Source organism: Maniola hyperantus, chromosome 9 (genome assembly GCF_902806685.2).
Source record: "Maniola hyperantus chromosome 9, iAphHyp1.2, whole genome shotgun sequence".
NCBI lineage: Eukaryota > Metazoa > Arthropoda > Insecta > Lepidoptera > Nymphalidae > Maniola > Maniola hyperantus.
Window position 1 is genome coordinate 14,264,137 of NC_048544.1, and position 22,467 is coordinate 14,286,603.

At 38.8% G+C, this 22,467-nt stretch overlaps 2 protein-coding genes across 2 annotated transcripts in view; both read right to left on the minus strand.

Moving 5' to 3' along the window:
• Window positions 1-2,036: 2,036 nt before the first annotated feature.
• Vps45 (vacuolar protein sorting 45) overlaps window positions 2,037-22,467 on the minus strand; it is an 81,647-nt gene continuing 61,216 nt past the window's right edge. Inside the window, exon 10 of the transcript XR_011237125.1 lies at window positions 2,037-2,319. The gene's annotated coding sequence lies outside the window, so the exon portion shown is untranslated. The remainder of the gene's footprint in view (window positions 2,320-22,467) is intronic.
• On the minus strand, window positions 2,280-21,884 carry Indy (I'm not dead yet). Its single transcript, XM_034972289.2, has 15 exons — window positions 21,770-21,884; window positions 21,374-21,533; window positions 20,402-20,667; window positions 20,067-20,181; window positions 19,282-19,373; window positions 19,002-19,127; window positions 17,657-17,782; window positions 16,618-16,732; window positions 15,777-15,868; window positions 14,692-14,792; window positions 13,925-14,017; window positions 10,617-10,810; window positions 10,149-10,286; window positions 7,874-9,371; window positions 2,280-2,596 (listed from the first exon to the last, which is right to left on the minus strand). Exons 1-14 carry the CDS (start codon window positions 21,811-21,813, stop codon window positions 9,081-9,083), a joined length of 1,953 nt encoding a protein of 650 aa, XP_034828180.1. The 5' UTR covers window positions 21,814-21,884; the 3' UTR covers window positions 2,280-2,596; window positions 7,874-9,080.

Genomic DNA, 22,467 nt, shown 5'->3' on the forward strand with positions numbered 1-22,467 from the left:
CCTCTTAACGCCTCAACCGAACGGAACAGCTAAACCGATCTTGCATTTCTGGAGATGGAAGTAGGATACTTTTTATTATCCGAGAAAATCAAAGTTTTCACACAGAATTTATAAAAAAAGACAAAGTGAGTATTAGCTAGTCAGAAATATCAATTAGGCACATACAAAAATACAATATGTTTTGTACATTACAAGAGTATGTTGGTATTTTAAACCATACCTGCAGTATATCTAAAAATATCCATTATTGGATTTTAATATTATGTAAAGTAGTATAAAATACGTTATTAAAAAATAAGTTGCCCCATGGCGACATTCATTTTGGTACACTTTAGTTTTGAGTTACCTAGGTACCTAAAAACCAGGGATAATAAATCTATCTTTAATCTAATCATAAGTAACCGTCCGTTTTCAATATCTGGAGATAAGTTACTTAGCAACATTGTTATTTGTCAGAAATTGTATGGTGTTCTTGACAAATTATTACAACAACGTTACTAAGTATCTACAGTTTACAGATAGATTGAATATTGACAACAATTGCTAGCAACGTTGTTATAATTTCTCAAAAAAATTAATGGCTTATTTTGACAAGTAACAATGTTTCTAACGGCCCAAATCAATAATAAATCCTATACGTTAATTAACAACGTTGTTTTGTCAAAAATTGTATGTCTTCTTGACAGATAACAATATTGCTAAGTAATTTATCGACAGATTACAGATAGATTAATAATTTAGGCCGTTAATAAATGTATCGACAAGTTTATAATATTTTATTATTTAAGCTTGTTTCAGTATTAAACTACGCCACTTTTACATTATGATACCCATACGTATTTTGATTTATTCGACTCCATATTCTCATCTTTGGCACTGGTTAACTACATATTTTTCAGCTGAGTAGGTACCAGTATTTAAAAAAGTATTGTAAGAAATATAGTAGGAAATAGGAATGATACAGATTAGGCATTATTTCTCTTTACCTAATTAATTATTATTTTAGTTAAATTAAGGCTATTAATTAATATCGCTTTCTATACATGTTTATTAAGGTTACAAATATCAACTTTAGGCAAAAAACATAATGCGGCTGATTCTGTTTTACTATCTAATCTGTTTTATATCTTTAAACTAAATTGACAGGCTTAATCTTATGCTATCCTTTTCATAGTGCTTTCTGCGGAAAATGTTGGCACTAGACTCAGACACGTGAATTTAGTTAGAGATTGTGTACAACGGAATTAATCACAATGTGTACAAAAATAGTAGTTTGTACAACAAGGGCATAAAACAAGTCATTTTATCCGAGACGTTCATCTATCCGAGCCGAAGGTGAGGATAAAATGGCTTTTATGACCGAGTTATACACTCTGTTTTTCAATTCAATTGCGAGGAAATGAAACAATAATATTATTATAAGTACATGTATAAAGTGAAATTAAAGCAATCTTGCAATGCAATAAGTGCAAAATGTTACTGGCACTATAGAAATTATATACTTTACATTTTTTGTGTCATCAGATAGATCCTTGTTTACTTTTAAACACTTTACGCACAAGAGCATGTAAAGCAGTTTTAGGCCGCTTACAGCCAGTACAAAGAAGAACTTTACGAGCATGACAAGTGCAAATATTATTTTACCTCAGTTTTTTGAAAAAAAAAAATCTACCGAAAATATCAAGAAAATCCTCTTTTTTCTAGACCAAATTCCTTCCTCTCTCTCTAATAAGTACAATTAATAAGTTTAAGTTTTCGACTCACTGAATGCTTTCAACATAACAACCTGTATATAGGGGTAAATAATTGTGGCTTATTCTGTTGTACACAATTTTTAAGTAAAATGACAGATCTGAAATGATAAATAATCAATCCATCTGTCAATAAATTACTGAGCGCTGTATTACTGTCAAAAATTGTATGATCTTTTTGATAAATAAAACGTTGCTACCATTACGGATAGATTGAATATTAAGTTCAGCCGTTATATATAGCTATCTCTATCAATTACCATAATGCTGTGGAAAATTATATATTTTGACAATTAACAACGTCGCTAAATAAAATATCGAGATATTATATTTATTATCAATTTCGGCCGGTAGCTCAGAGATTGTGTACAATAGATTTAGCTATCTACAGTACGCGGCAGAAAGTAATGTACATCGACCTTTAGAAAGAGATAGCAGATTTGTAGAGCATTGTCTCTGTGGTTGAGACAGATAACACGTCACACATGAGTGACAGAGACAACGCTCTACGAAGCCGGAATGTCATTCTAAAGGCCGATGTACATTACTTTCTGCCGCGTACTGTACACTGTTAAGTATGAAACCTTTTAGTTACTGTATAGTAAAAGTACTACAAAAATATTGTAGGTAAGTAAATGCTTTATTTATTTTAAGCTTGTTTTGAACACGACAAATGCTTTGTGCTAAAAGGTTTTTTTTTAAATAGATAACAATTTATTTAAAAAAATAATGTCTAAAATACAATTAAGTAATATTATTGCATGCCAATGCGAAAAAAAAAAACAAAATGTGGACGATTTGTAACAAACCAAAAAGCTAGGGTATCAGTAGGTAAGCTGATATACCTATATGGCGGTATGTGGTAGGTATTCACCGCCAATGTTTATGTAATATATCAGAGGTGATATTTGTTATATGTAAGTAATTCAGTAGGTACGTACTTGTAGTCTTCCTGTAGATGTCGGCAGGTACCTACTGTGCAGGCGAGGAAATGAAAGATGGGACCCCAGATATGTTGTTTATTTCCTTCCTGTTCCAATATTACATATACATCACCCAAACATGGTAGAAGGTGCACAGAAATGGTTTAGCATATTCTATAAGGCACTAAAAGCACTACACAGGAATTAAGCGTAAGCCAAGCGTAGCGGGAAAGCGAAATCACAAGATGTAAGCAGATATACATAAGCGCGTATTATGAACGAGAGCACGAGAGACATGCGTTCCGCGTCAAAGCTGGGATTTGACTCTTTAACCTTGCAATTGCGTCCGCGCATCGGCGCGTCGCTATATAATGCGTTATGTACCTCTGCCAGCTAGGGAGTTCGAAAGTCGATAGTCGACTATCGATAAACTGCTGGTGTAATATTTATTATCTTATAATGTTTATATATACGTACTAGTATAATATATTATAAATATTTGTGCATATTATGAAATACGATATAAATATAAATATTGGCTTAAAATATATATTATAAACGTGTGTAAAGTGGCCGAGTCAGCTACACCACCCCCTTCCAGACCGTTAAGGTCGATAAAAATTACAAAATTTAACCTGTCGGCCCGAACGCGTTGTGTAGGTCTTGAGGACTGCCGGTGTGGGTTCTTCGTTCTGGACTGACAGTATGAAGGCCGGTTTCACGCGGTCGATGGACACCGTCATTTCTTTATTTTTGAAGAGGATTTTGAATACCTTCTCTCCTCTACTTAGAACTTTGTGTGGCCCAGAGTAGGCGGGTTGGAGCGAGCCCCGCGTTGCGTCTTCGCGAAGGAACACGTGCTCGCAGGTCTCGAGCTCCTTGTACACAAATACCCTGGGTTTACCGTGCCTCGAGGTTGGTGTAGGTCGCAATTTTTCGGCGAAGTTTCGGAGTCTAGCGGAGAATTCCGTTATATCTGAAGTACCAGTGGCAGTAGGCTCTAGGAACTCGCCGGGTAGCCTTAGCGGCTCTCCGTAAACTAATTCTGCGGAGGAGGCTTGCAGTTCTTCCTTAAACGAAGTTCTTATGCCCAACAGGACCCATGGTAACGACTCTGTCCACTGATCATTGGCATGGCATACTATGGCTGCTTTTAGTTGACGATGAAATCGTTCAACTAACCCGTTACATGCAGGGTGGTAAGCTGTCGTCCGTTTGTGTTCGAAACCGGCCAACTCCGATAGGTGTTGGAATAAGGCGCTTTCGAATTGACGGCCTCTGTCAGTTGTAATAACAGAAGGCGACCCGTAGCGGGCTATCCACGTTGACAGCAGGGCTTTCGCGACGGTTTCCGCTGTTATGTCCTGTATGGGCGTTGCCTCAGGCCATCGAGTGTAGCGGTCTACAGCCGTCAAGCAGTAGCGGAAGCCTTGCGACATAGGAAGTGGACCTACCAAGTCGATATGTATCTGCTGAAAACGGCAGCGTGGTAAGTTGTAGGTGCCAAGCGGTGCGGTCACGTGACGGTTGACTTTCGCCCGCTGGCACGCGATACAAGTGCGTGACCACTCCCTGCAGTCCTTTCTCACACCTGGCCAAACAAATCGCTCGGCTACTAACTTGGCCGAGGCGTTTGCACCAGGGTGGCTTAGAGAGTGCAGGCTGTCAAAGACCTGTTTCCGGCAGTTTTTCGGGACAAAAGGTCTGGCAGTTGAGCTACTTGTGTCGCAGTACAGCAGTAATTGACTTCCCGGGACATGTAACTTCTGAAGCTGCAATGATGAACCTTCCTTCAGGAGTTCATTGAGCTCGGAGTCAGAAGCTTGACTTTGTGCTAACGTCTCAAGACTCACGGGTGCTACCAGTTCTTCGATGCGCGACAAAGTATCTGCCACGACGTTATCCTTACCGGATATATGGCGGATATCCGTGGTGAACTGGGCAATAAAGTCAAGGTGCCTGTACTGCCTAGGCGAGCAGTTATTCTTCCTTTCATGGAATGCAAAACTGATCGGCTTATGGTCAGTATATATAATAAAATGCCTGGCCTCCAACATATGCCGAAAATATTTAATAGCCTCATAAATAGCTAGTAATTCCCTATCGTAAGGCGAATACTTAACTTGAGATGGGCTGAGTTTGCGGGAAAAGAAAGCTAGTGGTTCCCATGCACCGTCCTTGTACTGTTGCAAAACTGCGCCAATGGCTTTGTCAGAAGCATCAGTTACAACAGCAAGCTTGGCTGCACAATCAGGATGAGCTAATAAGGCAGCGTTAGCTAAGCTTACCTTACATTCCTGGAATGCAGCTAAGGATTCTCCGGTGAGCTGAATTGGTTGCGATCCTTTTACCGAACCTGTCAACAAAGCGTGTAGAGGGGCTTGAACCTGGGCTGCTTGGGGTAGAAATCTTCTATAAAAATTGAGCATACCCAGGAATCCTCTGAGCTGTCGCACGTTGGTGGGGACAGGAAATTGTTGTACCGCCTTCACCTTCGAATCTAATGGCTTCGTACCGCTTTCCGATATTGAGTAACCTAAGAAAGTTACCTCGCTGACACCGAGGACGCACTTCGACGTGTTAAGCAACATGCCATATTGTTTTAGTCGGCCAAAGACTTGACGTAGGTGCTCCTCGTGTTCTGCTTCACTCTTTGAGTAAATCAGAAAGTCGTCCAAGTACGAATAAACGAAGTCCAACCCTCTTGTCATTTCATCCACAAACCGCTGGAATGTTTGTCCCGCATTCCTTAGACCAAAAGTCATATACGGAAACTCAAACATTCCAAACGGTGTGGTGATTGCAGTTTTAGCAATATCCTCAGGATTTATAGGTATCTGATTATAAGCTTTTTCAAGATCTAAGGTGCTGAAAACTTTACAACCTGAAATGCTATGCGTAAAATCTTGAATATGCTTAATCGGATACCTATCCGGAATCGTTCGGGCGTTAAGTTTGCGATAATCGCCGCATGGACGCCAGCCGTTATCTTTCTTTGGCGCTAGATGTAAGGGCGACGACCATGGGCTTTCGGATGGTCTAGCTGTGCCACTGGCCAGCATAGACTGAAATTCCTTCTGCGCAATCTTAAGTTTGTCCGGAGCTAGTCGACGAGGAGGTGATGATACTGGCGGGCCTGCAGTGGTGCGTATGTGATGGACTGTGTTATGTGGTGTTGTGTGATGTCTACCAGCTGGTCGTGTTATCTCGGGAAACTCGTCAAGGATCTTGTGATATCGTGTTTCGCCGGTTACAATCTTTACAGAAGACACATTCTTACAATTAGCCAATGTAGCCGTAGTCGTTACAGAAGTAAGATTATCTATCAAACGCTTATTGCGACAATCTACTACAAGATTGTAATAATTTAGAAAATCTACGCCTATTATTGGTTTTGTAACATCTGCTACAACGAAACGCCACACAAAAGTCCTACGCAGTCCGAAATCTAAATCTAAGTTCACAAAACCGTAAGTGGCTATTACAGAACCGTTAGCTGCACACAACGTATATTCAGTCCGAGTACGACGTTCACGTAACGCTGATCGGGGAAAAACACACAGGTCGCTACCGGTGTCGACCAGAAATTGCGTCTTCGAAGACCGATCAGTGACGAACAGGCGACCAGTAGATGTTGATGGGCAATCGTTTGTCGCCATTACCGACCGCCCGTCGAGTTTTCCGACTTAAAGTCACAGGGGCGAACGCATGTGCGGGCTTTATCTCCATACTTGCTATGATACCAACACAGCGGAAACTTCCTGTAGTTGGATTGTGTTCGTTGCCTTGAAGAATTACGCTTGCCTTGAGGTGTGCGAGTACGTGATCTGCTGTTCCTCTGCGTTGCCATTTGTTGAACCTGCTTCCGTAGCTCAGCTACTTCCTTAGTGAGGTCGCTGATGAGTGAGCTAGGGACCTCGTTAGCTAGGGAAGCTACCTTGGGTGTTGAAGAAGCCAGGTCGTTCACTCTATCCGCCAAGTCGGCTAAGTCCTCAAGCGCAGTTCCTGCAGGCTGACCGGCGAGCACCGTCTGGATACCATGCGGGAGTCGGCTGATCCAAATCGTCTTCAGAAAGTCATCTGGGACGTCAGCGCCTGCTAAACCTGTAAGGTGGCGCAGAAAAGCGGAAGGTTTGCGATCGCCGAGCTCTTCGTGCATCAACAACTGTTTTATTTTTTTCTCGTTCGACGCAGTCAGTCTCCTTATCAGCTCGCCTTTGAGTTTGTCGTATTTGTTGCTAGCGGGAGGGTTAATTATAATATCCTTAACTTCTTTGGAATGTTGATTATCAAGATGACCTATGACGTAATTAAACTTTGTGGCATCGCTGGTTATTCCTGATATGGCGAATTGACCCTCAACCTGCGCGAACCAAATCTCTGGCTCCTCAGGCCAGAACGGTGGGACCCGTACTCCAACTTTAAAAACATCGTTGTGATTTATCGACTCGTTCCCCTCACTATCGTCGGGCGGCAATGTTGCCGACGTGCCTTGTACGTCCTTATTCATGTTCGATAGTATATGGAGGTCACCAATATGGCGGTATGTGGTAGGTATTCACCGCCAATGTTTATGTAATATATCAGAGGTGATATTTGTTATATGTAAGTAATTCAGTAGGTACGTACTTGTAGTCTTCCTGTAGATGTCGGCAGGTACCTACTGTGCAGGCGAGGAAATGAAAGATGGGACCCCAGATATGTTGTTTATTTCCTTCCTGTTCCAATATTACATATACATCACCCAAACATGGTAGAAGGTGCACAGAAATGGTTTAGCATATTCTATAAGGCACTAAAAGCACTACACAGGAATTAAGCGTAAGCCAAGCGTAGCGGGAAAGCGAAATCACAAGATGTAAGCAGATATACATAAGCGCGTATTATGAACGAGAGCACGAGAGACATGCGTTCCGCGTCAAAGCTGGGATTTGACTCTTTAACCTTGCAATTGCGTCCGCGCATCGGCGCGTCGCTATATAATGCGTTATGTACCTCTGCCAGCTAGGGAGTTCGAAAGTCGATAGTCGACTATCGATAAACTGCTGGTGTAATATTTATTATCTTATAATGTTTATATATACGTACTAGTATAATATATTATAAATATTTGTGCATATTATGAAATACGATATAAATATAAATATTGGCTTAAAATATATATTATAAACGTGTGTAAAGTGGCCGAGTCAGCTACACCTAAGTTAAAAGATAAGTATAGTCCGTACAAAATGAGAACTCACTCGCCATTTAACTCTGTGTCAACTGTCATGTCAAAAGTACGGTTCCCAAAATCGTACTTTTGACATGACAGTTGACACAAACTTAAAATGGCGTGTGAGATCTCAGTCTGTACGCATTACACAATTAAAATAAAAACTTAAAAAAATGTCTACCAAAATCTTTTAGCACATTGGTAAGTAATACAATAAATACTTCTTTTTTAATATATTGGCAACATTTTGTATTGGACCCACTAAGCACCAAAATCGCTTGCAGTTATACATTCCACACATTCTGTTCCCAACTATTAAACAGGGTATTTGATAGTTCAAAGCTATAACTCCACTATCGAAATACGGCCAAATGATTCGAGTTCGGACAAACTCCTGAAATTCCTAAAAGGCCGGCAACGCAACGCATTGGTGGTTCCTCTGGTACTGCAAATGTTCATGGGCGGCGGTAATCACTTAATATCAGGTGCTCGTCTGCTCGCCATTTTTATTATTTAAAAAATACTAATTTGCTCAAATTATGCGTAAAGGTTAGAACCATCAAATACCCTATAGCCTATATAACGAAACGAATCTTTCAATAATAACGCTAACCATGCCGTCTCACTCGCACACTACACATGTGCCTATTATGGGAGTGAGATGAAATGATTATATTTTGTTTGTACCTACAAAAATTTCTTCAACTTTTCTCTAAAGGCAAATAATTACAATTAAACGTACTATTACTGATTTGCAAAGCTTACGTCTTATTCGCCATTTTGGACAACGATGAAGTACAGTTGAACATTGTGTTTTCCGTCTAAGAGATTTGGTGAAACGTTGCAGTTTAGAGTAAGATCCTTCAATAATAGCAGTCTCACTCATACGTAGACCTGTGCATAACGTGGGAGTGAGATGAAATGCTTGTACGAAACTTTCTTAAAGGCAAATAATTACGATTAAACGTACTGTTACTGATTTGCAAAGCTAAGGTCTTATTCGCTATTTTGGACAACGTTGAAGTACAGTAATTAAACGTTGCGTTTTGAGCTAAGAGATTTGGTGAAACGTTGCAGTTTACAGTGAGACTGAAGCGAATTCTTCAATAATAGCGCTAACCATGCCGTCTCACTCGCACGTACCTGTGCATAATCTGTGAGTGAGATGAAATGCTTGTACGAAATTATCTTCTAACTTTTACCAAAAGGCAAGTAATTACAATTAAACGTACTATTACTGATTTGCAAAGCTAACGTCTTATTCGCCATTTTGGACAACGTTGAAGTACAGTTGAACATTGTGTTCTCGTCTAAGAGATTTGGTGAAATGTCGCAGTTTAGAGCGAGATTGGCCTTCTGGGATAATCCAGAGGTGCCCAAAGCTGCGATGTCTTCCGGCTTGAAGATAAGGGACCCCCATGTAGGGTAGGCGCCCCATATGATCAACGTCGTGATAATTTTGGGGCCGATCCCACCGATTGCCTGAAAAAAGGTGTGATTGTTTGATTTTTTTGTAGCTTTCTCACTGTTTTCCAAAAGAACGGTAAAGGAGGAACAATATTGTGTAGTTCCTGAGCATATTCTAAATATATAAAAGTTTTCCTTTTATATATTTAGACTCAACTCAGTGACTGACTGACCTATCAACGCACAACTCAAACTACTGGACGGATCGGGCTGAAATTTGGCATGCAGATAGCTATTATGACGTAGGCATCCGCTAAGAAAGGATTTTTTTTATTACAGAAAGAAATCATACAGCATAAACATAAAACTAAAGTTAATTCACGAGATTATTACATGGGCCAGTAAAGTTTTCACCGTTAAGTTACACATTTCTTAAGGTGGGAGTCCATTTTTTAGCAGACAATGAGGCGTGCGCCCACCTTGACGAGATGGGTCCAATCCCTGCTATCAAGCCTTGTTTTGTGTGCATTTCTTGAAAATTCAATCCCTAAGGGGGTGAAATTGGGTTTTGAAATGTATGTAGTCCACGCGGACGAGGTCGCGAGCATAATTAGCTAGTATAATATACGATAGAAGATCAATAGGCAAGCGAAATTGCGACGGTTTTGGAAACGAGTTTTGTGGCGAAATAATTTTTAATAGGTACATATAAAAGTTCCGGAACCAGCAGGGATTGAACTTGCATTTTATTGCATAAGTTCTCTGGGTGATTGACAGTGGCTGTGTGCGTGTATGTATTGGGTGTGGGGTGGGTGTTGGGTGTGGGTGTAGGGTGTGTATAACAGCTCTTACCATTTTGGAAGTGGGTATATGCGCGACGCCGGCCACTATCGCGTTGGGTGGAGTCCCCACGGGCATGTGGAAGGCCATGGAACAGGCCAGGGTTGCCGGGACCATCAGGTATCGAGGGTCCATGCCGAGGACACGAGCCTGGACAAAATAATTATATGAAAACCGGTCCAGAAACCTGGACAAAATCGATTTACATACATTAAAAAAAAAAGTCGAAAAAAACCGGGCCGAATTAAGAACCACCTTCTTTTTGGAAGTCGGTTGAGTGAATTAGAGTGAGGAAACTCTCGGTTTTGATCCTGAATCGACATCTGTCAAATATTAGGCTACGGGTGAAATCAAAGAAACCTAGTCGTTTCATAGCTTACTTAGCGTCTCCCGTCACCAGCACTACCACGAGGAGTACCACTGAAGGAGGCAACCCGTTGAGGCCGTTGAGGGATGAACCCATCGTTGAGGATAGCTTACCATATTAGCCAGCACGGGCAGGATGAGGTTAGCGATGGCGACGTTGGACGTGAACTCCGTGATGAACTGCGTCACCAGTACAACCACGAGGAGTACCACTGAAGGAGGCAACCCGTTGAGGCCGTTGAGGGATGAACCGATCATTGAGGACAGTTTGGTTTCCTTGCTGCCTTCGGCTAGGGCGAAACCACCCCCTGGAATCAAAATATCATCATGAATCAAGAACCATTTTCTTCATCATCATTATTTAATTTGGAGAAAATCCAGTGATGGACCCTAAGAGAAACATATCATGAAGACCTTAAAAGCGATTTTGTATAATACTAGCTTATGCTCGCGACTTCGTCCGCGTGGACTACACAAATTTCAAATCCCTATTTCACTCCCTTAGGGGTTGAATTTTCAAAAATCCTTTCTTAACGGATGTCCACGTCATAATAGCTATCTTCATGCCAAATTTCAGCCTGATCCGTCCAGTAGTCTAAGCTGTGCGTTGATAGATCAGTCAGTCAGTCAGTCAGTCACCTTTTCCTTTTGTATATATAAATGACCTTAGGAAGCCCATTTATTTCTCTTCATTTATTTGTCTATGTCAATGTCATCACTTATCTATGTCTATGATCACATAATTTGAATCTGCCGCGCATTGACCCGAGAGAGCTGTCAAGTGTCAACTGTCAGGTTGTTATTTTATTAAAACGTTAGCTGTGCGAGTGAATTTCGAATTATAATATAAAATTAGAATTTAAAGTTTAAACAATACCTAATAACAGTGAAATAATAGCTTCAATTGTTGTTTCTCTTTACAGGTAAGATAATCTGTAACAACTTATGTGTTTGGTTCTTGTAAAATGTCAGGTCGTTAATAAAACATAATCCTCTTTACAGAGCAACGCAAGATCTTTTATTTCACAAGAGTGTTTATAAACACATTATAAAACAACAATTGATTGAAATTACTTTGTTCGCAACCTATTTTAGCGATCTTTGACCCTAATCTCCCGATACATATATATACAGACGCTAGTATACAAGGTATCGCTGCTGTTTTGAAGCAACCTCAACACAGTGGAGAAGAAAAACCATGTGCATATTTTTCAAGAAAATTAAATGACACACAAAAAAAGAAAAAAGCCATTTATCTAGAATGTTTAGCAATAAAGGAAGCAGTAAAATACTGGCAATACTGGCTTATAGGAAAAAGATTCAAGGTTTTCACTGATCATAAACCTTTAGAGAAAATGAACATAAAGGCAAGAACAGATGAGGAACTAGGAGACTTAACGTATTACCTATCACAGTTCAACTTTGAGATAGAATACTCTCCAGGAAAATACAATGTGGAAGCAGATAGCTTAAGCAGAAATGCAGTATTAGACCCATGGGAAAATCAAGATGAAATTTTAAAAATTATAAACTTGATTCAACTAGAGGATATACAAAATGATCAAAAAAGGAATCAAGATATAAACCAGAATAAATATAAAGTAACATTAAAAGATAACATATACTATCGTAAGGATGGGAAAAGGGAAAAGATAATACTAACTGAGGAATTTAGTAAAAAATTTATACAGAAAATACATTATATGTACTGTCATATTGGGATACAACAGATGAAAAGGAAAATTAATCCATTCTATACAGCAAAAAATTTAACATATAATATCACAAAAATATGTGACAACTGTGAAATCTGTATAAAAAACAAATCTAGAGGGAAATATAATTTTGGACTAATGTCTCACTTAGGTCCGGCTACTTATCCTTTTGAAATAATGTCTATAGATACTATTGGTGGATTTGGTGGCTCACGTTCTACAAAGACATATTTACACCTCCTAGTAGACCACTTTTCGAGATATGCTTATATTTTGACTTCGAAAACCCAAAATGCCAATGATTTTATAAGGTTGGTCCAAAAGGTAACACGTGAAAATAAAATTGGCTTAATTTTATCTGATCAATATCCCGGCATCAATTCAAAGGATTTTAAAAATTTCTTAGACAAAGAGAATATACCTATCATCTTTACTGCAGTGAATTCACCATTTTCTAATGGTCTGAATGAAAGATTAAATCAAACACTGACAAATAAAATAAGATGTAAGATAAATGAAAGGAAAGATAAATTAGCTTGGACAACTATTGCTCATGAATGCACAAAAAAGTATAATGAAACGGAACATACTGTAACAGGATTTTCACCAAAATATCTATTGGAAGGAAAAAATGTTGATATACTACCAGAAGAATTGAAACAAGATAAAAGCCGTAATGATTTATTGAAGGATAGAAAAACCGCATTGGAAAACACTTTAAAATCGCACAATTATAATAAACAATACTTTGACAAGAACAGGAGAACATGTGAATTAAAAGTAGGAGACTTAGTATATGTTGAAAATGGTAACCGTTTAAACAGGAAAAAACTAGATGAGTTAAAAATTGGCCCGTATGAGGTCTTAGAAAAAATTTCAACCTCAGTCTACAAAATAAATACAGGACATAAGAAGTGTGAATCAAACCTATTCCACATAACAAAATTGGTTCCAGTGTTGAATTGACGACGGCTGGGGGGGGAGATATAAATGAGCTTAGGAAGCCCATTTATTTCTCTTCATTTATTTGTCTATGTCAATGTCATCACTTATCTATGTCTATGATCACATAATTTGAATCTGCCGCGCATTGACCCGAGAGAGCTGTCAAGTGTCAACTGTCAGGTTGTTATTTTATTAAAACGTTAGCTGTGCGAGTGAATTTCGAATTATAATATAAAATTAGAATTTAAAGTTTAAACAATACCTAATAACAGTGAAATAATAGCTTCAATTGTTGTTTCTCTTTACAGGTAAGATAATCTGTAACAACTTATGTGTTTGGTTCTTGTAAAATGTCAGGTCGTTAATAAAACATAATCCTCTTTACAGAGCAACGCAAGATCTTTTATTTCACAAGAGTGTTTATAAACACATTATATATATTTAAGATAACCACTTGACTGGCATGCTATATACCACCACCTCACCATCTGGGTGTCTGGTGCACTTCGACCGTCCGCTGCGCCAGATCCTTCTTTCCACGCACGTGCAAACTGTGGAACCAACTCCCATCGGCGGTGTTCCCACTAGATTATAACATGGGGTTATTCAAGGGGCGGACCAACAAATTCCTAAAAGGCCGGCAACGCGTCGGCGGCTCCTCTGGTTGCAAATGTTCATGGGCGGCGGTAATCACTTAACATCAGGTGACCCGCCTGCTCGTTTGCTCGCTATATCTATTAAAATATATATAATAAGACTCACCCAATAGGAACAGGAGACCCCATGGGATTTTCTCCTTCAGGATTTTCCATGTGACAATACCGGGCGACGGCTTGGAAGACGACAGTTCTTCATCTAAAAATTAAAAAACACAATAAATAAAATTAATTGAATTAATTGCTGAGTACAAAACATAAATTCTGAATATGACTTAGGGGATGAAGGGACTTGCCCAAAGCAAACTTTGGGCCAGTCCCTTTTTCGGGAGGTTTTAATCAATCTTTAGGCTCTGGGGGCGTCCACAAATTACGTGAGGTGTTTTTTTTGAATTTTCTGTCCCTCCCTCCCCCCCCCTGGTGAGATGTCGTGAGATTTTATTCAACCCACTCCCCCATCCCCCAAACTCACGTGAGATTTTTCAAAATGTGAGTTTCTCACGTAAACGCGTTGGATTGTTATTGTAAAAAGAAAAAAAAATTGCTTCGTGCTTTTATTTACGACTAGTTAAGACTAGTAATCAATACTGCTGTGAGTTATAAGTGTAATAAATAAATAAATACAATCTGGATTAATAATGGACCAAAATAGTATAATTTTTTTGTTTCAATCAGAAAAAAATTGCGTGATATTTGCTCTCTCCAACGTAAGATTAGATGAGATTTGACTTGACCCCCTCCCCTCCTTAAATATCTCACGTAATTTATGGATGCCCCCTCTCTAATTCCTGGGATAGAATTTTTCGGAGTATTTACTCCGGAACTACTTACTAGTTCTAATAAAAAAATAGATAACATTAAAATAATACTTACAAGAAGAGGAAGACCAGAAGAACTTGACGAAGTCCATGGACATCGGTAGAATGAACATCAGGATCACGATGAAAATAGAAACCACGCCATCCTTTACTTTCCTATCAATTAAAAGAAAACAGCGATAATGGTACTGATTCTGAGCACAACCTAATTTTAGAGTATTCGCATCCTCTTCTTACTAATGTAATATGAAAAGGACAGACGCAGTTTGACAGTTTTAAATTTAATTTTTAGATAGTAAAACCCGTGATTTTAGCGCACAGTCGCAAGCCTACTGTTTAAATTTGTAGCGTGCACTAAAATTTAGAGTCTTTCAATGTAAAGTTTATGTTCTGTCTCTTTTTAGCATTGTTAAAAAGAAGGGGATGCAGATACTCTAAATTTAGTTTAGAGAAAGACAACGGAATCGGTACCATTGTTATACTACCTAAACACAATCCAATACCAATAGCCATTAACCTCATATTGTAGTTTTAGTGAATTAGTATTTTTCAATCCCGCAATGTATAGCGTGCAAAACTCGGGTCAATGCCACGCCTACGACGCAGCATTGACTCCGAGTGGCCTACTTACGCAACGGTCGTTGACCTCTAGTGTTAGTCAATGGTTTTTGCAATATTTTACAAAATTATAGAATTTTTTATATATTTTTCGCGTTTTTTTTTGTGGTATCAGTAATCATCAGTACTATCACCTGTCTTCGTTTTTCTCCCCAGTTTACAGTGGCACAGTATTTTTATAGACAGACATAATATTATTATTCTCATTCTTTCAATTCAATTGTTAAACACATTATTATTTTAACTAGCTTTCTTGTCGGGCTGCTTGTTTTATGAAAATGAGTCCGCAAAAGATTTTATTGTACTCGATAAAAGATGGCGGCCTCAAAACAGCTGTTCTGTTTGGCGGCCATTTTAATTTTTAAGTTTAAATGTAGGAGTTATAGTAGTAGGTAGTAGTATGTAGTAACTTTTGAAGTCCGAAAAAAAACATCAGAGTTCCTCTCAAGTCGTGGCTAAAGAAGTTTCGCTTCAATATTAGCGGTGGGGGTTGGGGGTGTACGTTGTGTTATTCATACATACATGTCGGTGATGACGTCAGCCCACCCCAGCATGAAGCCAGGCTTCCTGAAGATGTACAGGAACACGGTCAACAGAAACAGCAGCCCTGAAGCCTGCAAACATTAAATTTTTAAACACTATAAAGGGGTTTGAATGTAATATTTTAGTATGGAGCCTGACCTACCCTACTGTCCTCAAGTTTCTTTTTTTAGGGTTTCGTACCTCAAAAAGAAAAAGGAACCCTAATAGGATCACTTAATTGTCTGTCTGTCTGTCTATCTGTCTGTCCGTCCGTCTAACCCTAGTAGGGAACACTAAAAATAAAAACTATCAATAAACAATAAGTCGCAAACGCAGCATAGCCAATTTCATTACATGATACTAATTTCATTATAATTATAAATAAATATAAAAGAAAAAGGTGACTGACTGACTGATCAACGCACAGCTCAAACTACTGGACGGATAGGGCTGAAATTTGGCATGCAGATAGTTCTTATGACGTAGACATCCGCTAAGAAAGGATTTTTGAAAATTCAAACCCTAAGGGTGTGAAATAGGGGTTTGAAATTTGTGTAGTCCACGCGGACGAAGTCGCGAGCATAAGCAAGTAAATATAAAAATAAAAGGCGACTGACTGACTGGCTGATCTATCAACGCACAGCTCAAACTATTGAACAGATCGGGCTGAAATTTGGCATACAGATAGCTATTATGACGTTCTACGTAGGCATTCGCTAAGAAAGGATTTTTGAAAATTCAACCCCTAAGGGTATGAAGTTTGTGTAGTCCACGCGGACTACATAAGGCGAGCATAAGCTAGTTCATAACGTAGCGCATAAATAATTTTAGATTTTAATACCTTTTCATGGAATGTGACAGGTCCAAGCCGCTTGTATTGCTCCTTGATGACCTTCATAGTGTTATGGGATCCAGTGGACGCCACGTTTACTCGCCTGGCGGCTTCGCTGTTGGGCCTGAAAACAATAATATATTGGTTCTGATTCTGAGCACCACCTAATTTTAGAGTATTAGCATCCTCTTTCTTACTAATGTAATATGAAAAGGACAGACGCAGTTTGACAGTTTTAAATTTAATTTTTAGATGGTAAAACCCGTGATTATAGCGCACAGTCGCGAGCCTACTGTTTAAATTTGTAGCGTTCACTGAAATTTAGAGTCTTTAAATGTAAAGTTCATGTTCTGTCCCTTTTTAGCATTGTTAAAAAGAAAAGGATGCAGATACTCTAAATTTAGTTTAGAGAAAGACAACGGAATCGGTGCCATGATCAATACATTTTTAGTTGTAGACCCTATTACTAAGCCTCCGCTGTCCGTTCGTCCATCTGTCTGTCAGCGGACTGTATCTCGTGAACCAGGGACAACCCTCCACCGCACATTACATGTAAATTTTCGCTGGCTCGCTCTCTAGAACACGTACTTGTCCAATTTTTTAGGGTTCCGTACCTCAAAAGGAAAAACGGAACCCTTATAGGATCACTTTGATGTCTGTCTGTCTGTCGGTCTGTCAAGAAACCTACAGGGTACTTCCCGTTGATCTAGAATCATGAAATTTGGCAGGTAGGTAGGTCTTATAGCTGACATTCGGGGAAAAATCTGAAAACTGAATTTGTGGTTACATCACACAAAAAAAATTTAAATTGTGGTCATGAACTAAAAATTAGTATTTTCAATTTTCGAAGTAAGATAACTATATCTCGTTGGGTATCATATGAAAAGGCTTTACCTGTGCATTCTAAAACAGATTTTTATTTATTTTTATGCGTCATAGTTTTTGAATTATCGTGCAAAATGTCGAAAAAAATACGAGTGTACTACGGAACCCTCAGCGTGCGCGAGCCTGACTCGCACTTTGGCGTTTTTTTTTAACTGATACTCACCTAAAGAGTCCCATAAAGGTGACCTGCAAGGACACCCACACTAGTATCTGCATGATCAACATGGGTGGAGTACTGTACGCCATAAACCAGAAGAAGTCCACTGAGCCAGAAACTTCGGGGAATTCACTGAAGCAAACAAAATAAAAACAGTATTTAAAAATTTATTCGTATTTTTTGTGAAAAAATTCTAGATCGTATTATTTTAAGTTTAGTTTTACTACTAATAAAAGAACTAACTAACATTGTAGTGTTACGGAATGCAAGATATTGAAATAAACAATTTTCCACTCTGATGATCAGTATGGCTGTGTTGAGATTTAAGATGATTCGATTTTTCTTTAAAAAAGAACTTAATTTTCGAATTTCCAATTTTCCAATTCTGGTGCCCAGCCGGTGCACGCGCATGGTAAAGGCGCGCACACACCGACTGGCAGGGTGGCCATGTGGTAATGGAGGCCCAAATAAGAAAAGACTGTTGCTTTTGTGCGTGCTTTAATAATACTGTCCGCTTATTCTAAGGTGCATTACATTATAAGGTGCTTCAAGAGCCGTGAGTCACACATTACATCAGTATGGCCGTGTCTAGACAGTAATGCAAGTCGGTATGTCCACGTGGAGCCAGTTTCATCATGTCGAGTTAGTATAATAATTATGTTCATGTATTCAGTATGGTATCAGTATGGCCGTGTTAATCAGTATTTTCAAGTCGAGTCAATCCATGTGAAGTTAGTATGGTCATGTAGACAGTATGTACACAGCGGCGTGCAGGTCATAGAGGCATAAATGCACTGCTTACCCCAGTTGTAATAGCTCAATGCATATTTTTCATTATGACCTGCCAGTTAACAGGTTCCTACCTAACTAATGCCTAACCTGGCTTCAAACCCTGTGCACGCCACTGGTACAGTACGCGGCAGAAAATAATGTACATCGACCTTTAGAAAGAGATAGCGGTTTTGTAGAGCGTTGTCTCTGTCGTTGAGACCGACAAAACGTCATGTGGGTATGAGTGACCGAGACAACGCTCTACAAAGCCGAAGTCTCATACTAAAGGTCGATGTACATTATCTTCTGGGGCGTACATATTGGTATATGGCCAAGTCGTCTCACTCGAGCGGTTTTCCAAACGAATCGTGCACCTAATGAGGGGTCGAACAATTCTGCCTTTTCTAGCACAGGATAACAGCATCTTGGGAAACTAAATGTAAATACTTCTAATCTAATCTAATCTAAATCAGCCTGTGCTGTCCCACGTCTGGGCAAAAGCCTCCCTCCGATCCTTCTACAATTTTCTATTTCGTGCTTCTTCAGGCCACGTAAAAGGCCAGGCCATGTTAATACTTACCCATCGAATATTCCTTTGAAAGCGGAATTGGTAGCGGTACCGACGAGAGTACCCGAGCCTCCTAGTGTGGACGCATATGCGATACTCAAGTAATAGCAGATGGTTATATTACTTGGCATTAGATTTCTGAAAATAAATTTTTTTTTGAGTTATATTGCCTAGGAAATGACTTTTCACGCGCCATTTTAACTTTTTGTATCTTTCTTGTCAAAAGCACGATTTTAGTCCATCAGCTAGTTTAATATATTTTATTTTTATTTTATTTGTAGTAGGTACTCACTCTTCGTCTGTATTTTTTTCCTGGACTTTAGCATCTTTGCCATTTTCAGGCTGTGCCTTTTTTCTGTTTTCATAGACATCGCCAAGTCCTTGCTGAAATAAAATGAAACATGGATTTATTACAAAAAAATAGACAAATTAGATTTATGTCGTTGGGCTCCTGACCTGAGGTTTTGTAAAATGCTCTGCAGGTCCAGAAAACCTACATCAATCATTATTACAATCGCAATTGTTGTGATTGGCTGAATTTGTGGTATTCTTGTCGCAACACTGCATTGTTATGCCAATAGTGAGCGAGAGTTAACCAGTCAGAGGTGAGTACGATCGTGATATTGTATCTGTCATTTTACCAAAATCGGTGGCTCTACCACGGTTGTTTGACAGCTACAATGTCACGATCGCAATCATCTCTGATCACTGCATTAAAATTCACTTATTTGGACCAGAGCGCACTGTTTGAATCATGGTCCCCGTTCAAAATTTGAATTATATTTTAATAATTAATAGAATATATTTGGAAGGTATAATAAGAACAGACAATTAGATTAAATAAACTTAAATCTAAACATTAAATTAAAACTAAAATCAATTAAATTAAATCTAACACCTCATCGAGCCCACCGCAGCGAGGCATTGCACCAAAGATGCTGGCAGCATTACCCCTTATGGCCAAACTAATTCTTTGTCCAAGGTAGCTGCTAGCTAATCACTCACGGTAGTTTAAATGCTAAAATAGCTGCTAGCTATTTATATTTGGAGAGAATAATAATAGCGAATAGTACTGACCGCTTCAAGGACTTCTAGGATGGCATCGACGATTGGTACCATCATCGTGGTAGCAGCGGCGTTCGACACCCACATCGAGATAAACATCGTCACGAAAGTCAGCCCCAGGTTCAACCTAAAACAAACACGACTAATTGTTATTTTACTACCAAAAATCCCGACAAGTGAGAGTTGAACTCGCGTGAAGAGAGTTCCGTCCGATGTATATAATATGTAAGTTTGTAGGTACGTTGGAGTAATATCTACGCGAGGTAAGCTACTAGTGACGCCATCTATTATTGCCGAATGGAACTAGATTGTTACATGTCGTTGAGAATTATAAGTTTATAACTTACCGTCTATGTGAACACCCCACAACCTGCACCGTCCACAAGGCAACTCGTTTAGGCAGCTTGGAATGCTGGACCCCTGCAGCTACCATAAGGCCGCCCATAAACATCATGTTAGTTTCCTTCATATATGCTGCACAGGTCCTGTCAGAGTCCAATATACCCAGGGTAGGGAATAACACTATAGGCAGCATAGATGTGACGGGTAGAGGTAGCAGTTCCAACACCCAGTATGTGGCCATTATTAGGACAACATACATGCATTTGTATGCCTGTAAAAAAACAATGAGTTGGAGGATGCCTGGAAGAGATGACTGTAGTACAGTACGCGGCCAAAAGTGATGAACATCGACCTTTAGAAGGAGATAGCAGATTTGTAGAGAATTGTCTCAGTCGTTGAGACCGGTATGGTTGATCATATAGGTATGAGTGACAGAGACAACGCTCTACAAAGCCGAAATGTAATTCTAAAGGCTGATGTACACTATTCAACAACATACTTAGGTACTTGAAGGTATTTAAAAACAATTTTTTTTGACTCTTGTTTTACGTTATACCTACAAAGGTACCCTAATATTTTTTTAATATAATATGTATACTAGCTGATGCGTGAGACTTCGTCCGCGTAGAATTAGGTTTTTTAAAAATCCTGTGGGAACTCTTTCTGGGATAAAAAGTAGCCTATGTCACTCTCCAGGTCTTTGTCTATACCCATGCAAAAAATCACGTCAATCCGTTGCCGACGTGATTGAAGGACAAGACAAACCAACAAACAAACACACTTTCCCATTTATAATAATGGTACTGATGCCTCTAAGTAGTGACTAGCAGTAACTGGTATCTATTACTTTCAACTTTAAAGCTCTTACAGATAATTTTTAAACACAGACAGAAAGTATAAAAAAACTTTGAATCAATTTTTTATGTTGGTTTTAGGTTGGTTGTTTTTCATATAAGGATACTAAATTGTATACTTACAGTAGCATTTTCTGCAGATGCGTTCACAATAGGTATTGGTAGTAGAACCAAAGGTGTCACCACGACTAAAATGGATTTCCAGTAAATAGAGAAAAATAGGCTTAGTCGCTGCCATAGAGTTGCGCTGGACCGACCTTTGTTGAAGTAATATGTTGTGCCTCTGTGAAAGAAATTAATGTTTTTTATTCTATGACAAACTAACTTATGCTCGCCACTTCAACCGCGTGGACTACATGAATTTCAAACCCCCATGTTGGGGTGGAATTTGGAAAAATCCTATCCAGTGATCGGTCTTTAGAGAATATTTTGAGGCGAAGCGACGCAATAATGTAATAGCATTTACCAGCACCCAGTTTCTACCAGCCTTAATATAAATACAGAAAACTACAAAATTACCTCGCGTCATCTGGCACGACACCATTCTCAACCGCTGAAGACATTTTTGAAGTTATTTTATGGCAGGGATGTTTCAAAAAATTCTTCTCTGTTCTCTATCTCATCCTCAACTGCATCTGGAAAGAAGAGAAAGTGATGTTGTAGATGATAAAGATCTAATACCTATGATAAGTTCAACACAACACAAAATAAACTTACATAAAAGCACTTTATCTAATATTCTAATGAGCGAAAGCCGAGAGCTTTGAACAAAACGTTCGCGGATGCGACGTCAAGTTTGGACAGGATGGAAAGTTGACCTTGACGACACATCTCGTTTGACGCAATGAGTCTGGAGGATATAATTTTTTTAGGGAAAAATAATGGCAAAACGCAATCACTTCTGATCGTAATAAGCAGAAATATTATATTTAAAATAGCTAAAACCATTAAAATTGTATTTAATGCGTGAAATAAACTAATGTAAGGTAAAGGTTACATAGTATAAGTGTACCAAATAAACGGAACGTTCTAAAGCTGTCAAAGATGTCAATGTCAAAGTGACAGTCAATGTCGATAATGAAATGAATAAAATTCGAAAATTCGTCTTAAAAACAAACTTTATTTTGCAAATATTACAAAAGTATGAACTTTATTGAAAGAAAACATCGTGCTTAATCATTCTTACTAATAATTGACCTTTTATAAAAGTGTATTGT